A 2,500-nucleotide genomic window follows, 5' to 3' on the forward strand; every position below is an offset into this window, starting at 1 on the left:
AGAGCGAGAGAGAGAGTGTGTGTGTGTGTGTGTGTGTATGAGTGGGTGTGTTTACTCTAGGTAGCAGCCGGCTCTGTGGCGCAATGGACAGCGCATTGGACTTCTAGTGTAATATATGAGAGGATATTCAAAGCGTGTGGGTTCGGTCCACCAGAGTCGCTCTTTTACACCGAAAACGTTTTTATCCTCTGAACTTCACATTAAACTCCTACTTAAAACCTGCTGAGAGCTGCTTTGTGAAAAATAACTAAAAACATGAACTAAAGAACCACAGACTCATGAATTGTGATGTGTTTTTAAGAAGCATATCATCCATTAAATGACTTTTTAATGAATCATATGTCCCTAAATTGGCATTGAAGTGCAGAAAACACAACATTAAATACCATTTTACTACAAAGGTTGCTGAGGTAAATACAATGTATTGCTACAGTGTGTGAGTAAGTAAGTAAGATGTATTTATAAAGCGCTTTTTACAGACATAAGTCACAAAGTGGGGGCAGAATTTCAACCACGAACAACACAATGTGACCATATAAGGGCCAAAAATGTACATTCACACACAGAAAGCACTGGTGCAGGCAGAGCATTCCACAGCCTCGGCGCTACTGCTCAAAGGCTCGGTCACCACGGGTCTTAAGGAGGAGTGAGTGAGACGGACGGATAGTTCAACACGTTTGACCTGAGAGCGCAGTGAGGTGAAGTAGTTCAGTCACACATGTAGTGCTCTGTCAATGAGAGCGAGAGTGTGTGTGTGTGTGTGTCCATGTTATATATTATATGTATATACGTATTACACACACGTGTAACAGCGACTGATTTACAGACAGTGAAACTCGTGTGTGTGTGTGTGTGTGTGTGTGTGTGTGTGTTTGTTACCTCAGACAGTTTCTGACACATGTTGTCCTCCCAGCCGTCTTCTGGAGGCATTTCTGGGATAAAAACCCAGTCTGCTCCGCATGCCAGGGCGCTGACCAGAGCCAGGTACCTGCACACACACACACACACACACACACACACACACACACACACACACATTTGAATCATTGCTTTGAAGTATTTTTTACCAGGCCGTGGCTTATTAAAAGCTAAAAGTATGCAATCCAAAAGAAGATGATGACTCAGAATGCACTTTGTTTGGCTATTGAGACTGAGAGCACAGCAGCACATTTAACCTCCTTATTCACAATGTTCTCATGTGTTTGGTGTTGAAATGTCTCCGCGTCGCCCTCGAACACAACGTGAGGAGCCTTACCCGCAGTGTCTGCCCATCACCTCCAGCACAAACGTCCTCTGGTGGCTGGAAAAGAAATGAAAAGAAAGGAACGTTAGGAACAAGCAAGAGCACGCGTCAGTGAAACCCCCACCGGCGGTACCGGTCCCGGTCTCGAGAGCTTCGGTTCACCTCTGGGCGGTGGTCATGATGGCGTCCACCACCTCGATGATCCTGTGCAGCGCCGAGTCGGTGCCGATGGTCATGTCGGTGCCGCAGAAGTCGTTGTCGATGGAGCCGACCATGCCGACGATGTGGAGCTCCGAGTTAATGCGGGCCGCCTCCTCGTCGATCAGACCTGCGAGACGTTGAGAGAGGGATGGAGGTGAGCTCTCTCTACGGGCTTTCCCCAGAGACAAGGAACCTTTTAATGGAACTTCAGGGACCATCGTGCCCCCCTCCCAAAACACCCCTGGACTGTCTGTAAAGTGCTCTTGTATCGATTTAGAACAATGAGAACATATACAGAGATCTGGTCCATCACCTTGTTGGATAAGCTCGTCCAGCAGACCGCTCCACTCCTCCCGGAACAGGTTGGCGCCGGTCAGGCTGCCGTCTCCGCCGATCACGCACAGGTTGGTGATGCCGCGCTGCACCAGGTTGTGCGCCGCTTTCAAGCGGCCGTCGCGAACGCGGAACTCTTTGCAGCGGGCGCTGCCGATGACAGTGCCGCCCTGAAGGGGAGAGAGACGCGAAGAAGAACCCTGAGGTCATTCTCTCCTGACGACTGGCTCCGTCTGTCCGTCGCTTCATCTCCTTAAGAATACTGCTTTTGCACTGAATACGATCCACTTTGAAACAGTGAATGTCCCGACGTGAACGAACAGCGAGACCGTTGGATTTAATCATCAGACTCATTTGGCTCCAAGCTAAAAGCCTCGTCGCTTCGACCCACAACACTTCGCTGAAGAAGAAGCTCCACTCACCACTTGCAACATGCTGGAGACGCTTTCCCACGTCGCCTCCTTGATGTTGTCTCCCCCGTCCACCATCCCCTGGTACCCCTGAGAGGACAAGACAGGATCATTCAGGACACACAGTGATTGGTGACTGTGGGTCACCTCATTCTCATCCTGAGCATTCATGTGTATGTTATTACGTTTGCTAGTTATGCTTCTGAAGCTCCACTGTTTGCGCCAGCCGGAGAGAAAAGGACGGCGTCACGGCACTCAGGCTGAGTGATGATGACGACGGTGCAGCCAGTGAAGGGTGAACGAGGGCCTCTGG

General features: G+C 49.8%; 1 protein-coding gene across 5 annotated transcripts in view; it reads right to left on the reverse strand.

Annotated features, from left to right (window-relative positions):
• The window catches only part of pfkpb (phosphofructokinase, platelet b), a 23,748-nt gene that overhangs the window by 15,398 nt on the left and 5,850 nt on the right, over window positions 1-2,500 (reverse strand). For all 5 annotated transcript variants that reach the window (XM_068726228.1, XM_068726227.1, XM_068726229.1 and 2 more), the window contains exons 3-7: window positions 2,200-2,277; window positions 1,758-1,947; window positions 1,406-1,571; window positions 1,256-1,300; window positions 880-988 (exon numbers count right to left, since the gene is read on the reverse strand). In XM_068726228.1, coding sequence (XP_068582329.1) covers window positions 880-988; window positions 1,256-1,300; window positions 1,406-1,571; window positions 1,758-1,947; window positions 2,200-2,277 — 588 coding nt within the window. The remainder of the gene's footprint in view (window positions 1-879; window positions 989-1,255; window positions 1,301-1,405; window positions 1,572-1,757; window positions 1,948-2,199; window positions 2,278-2,500) is intronic.

This window comes from Cebidichthys violaceus, unplaced genomic scaffold, assembly GCF_023349555.1.
Source record: "Cebidichthys violaceus isolate CVI_PGR_0920_01 unplaced genomic scaffold, fCebVio1.0.p SCAF_38, whole genome shotgun sequence".
In the NCBI taxonomy this organism is placed as follows: Eukaryota; Metazoa; Chordata; class Actinopteri; order Perciformes; family Stichaeidae; genus Cebidichthys; species Cebidichthys violaceus.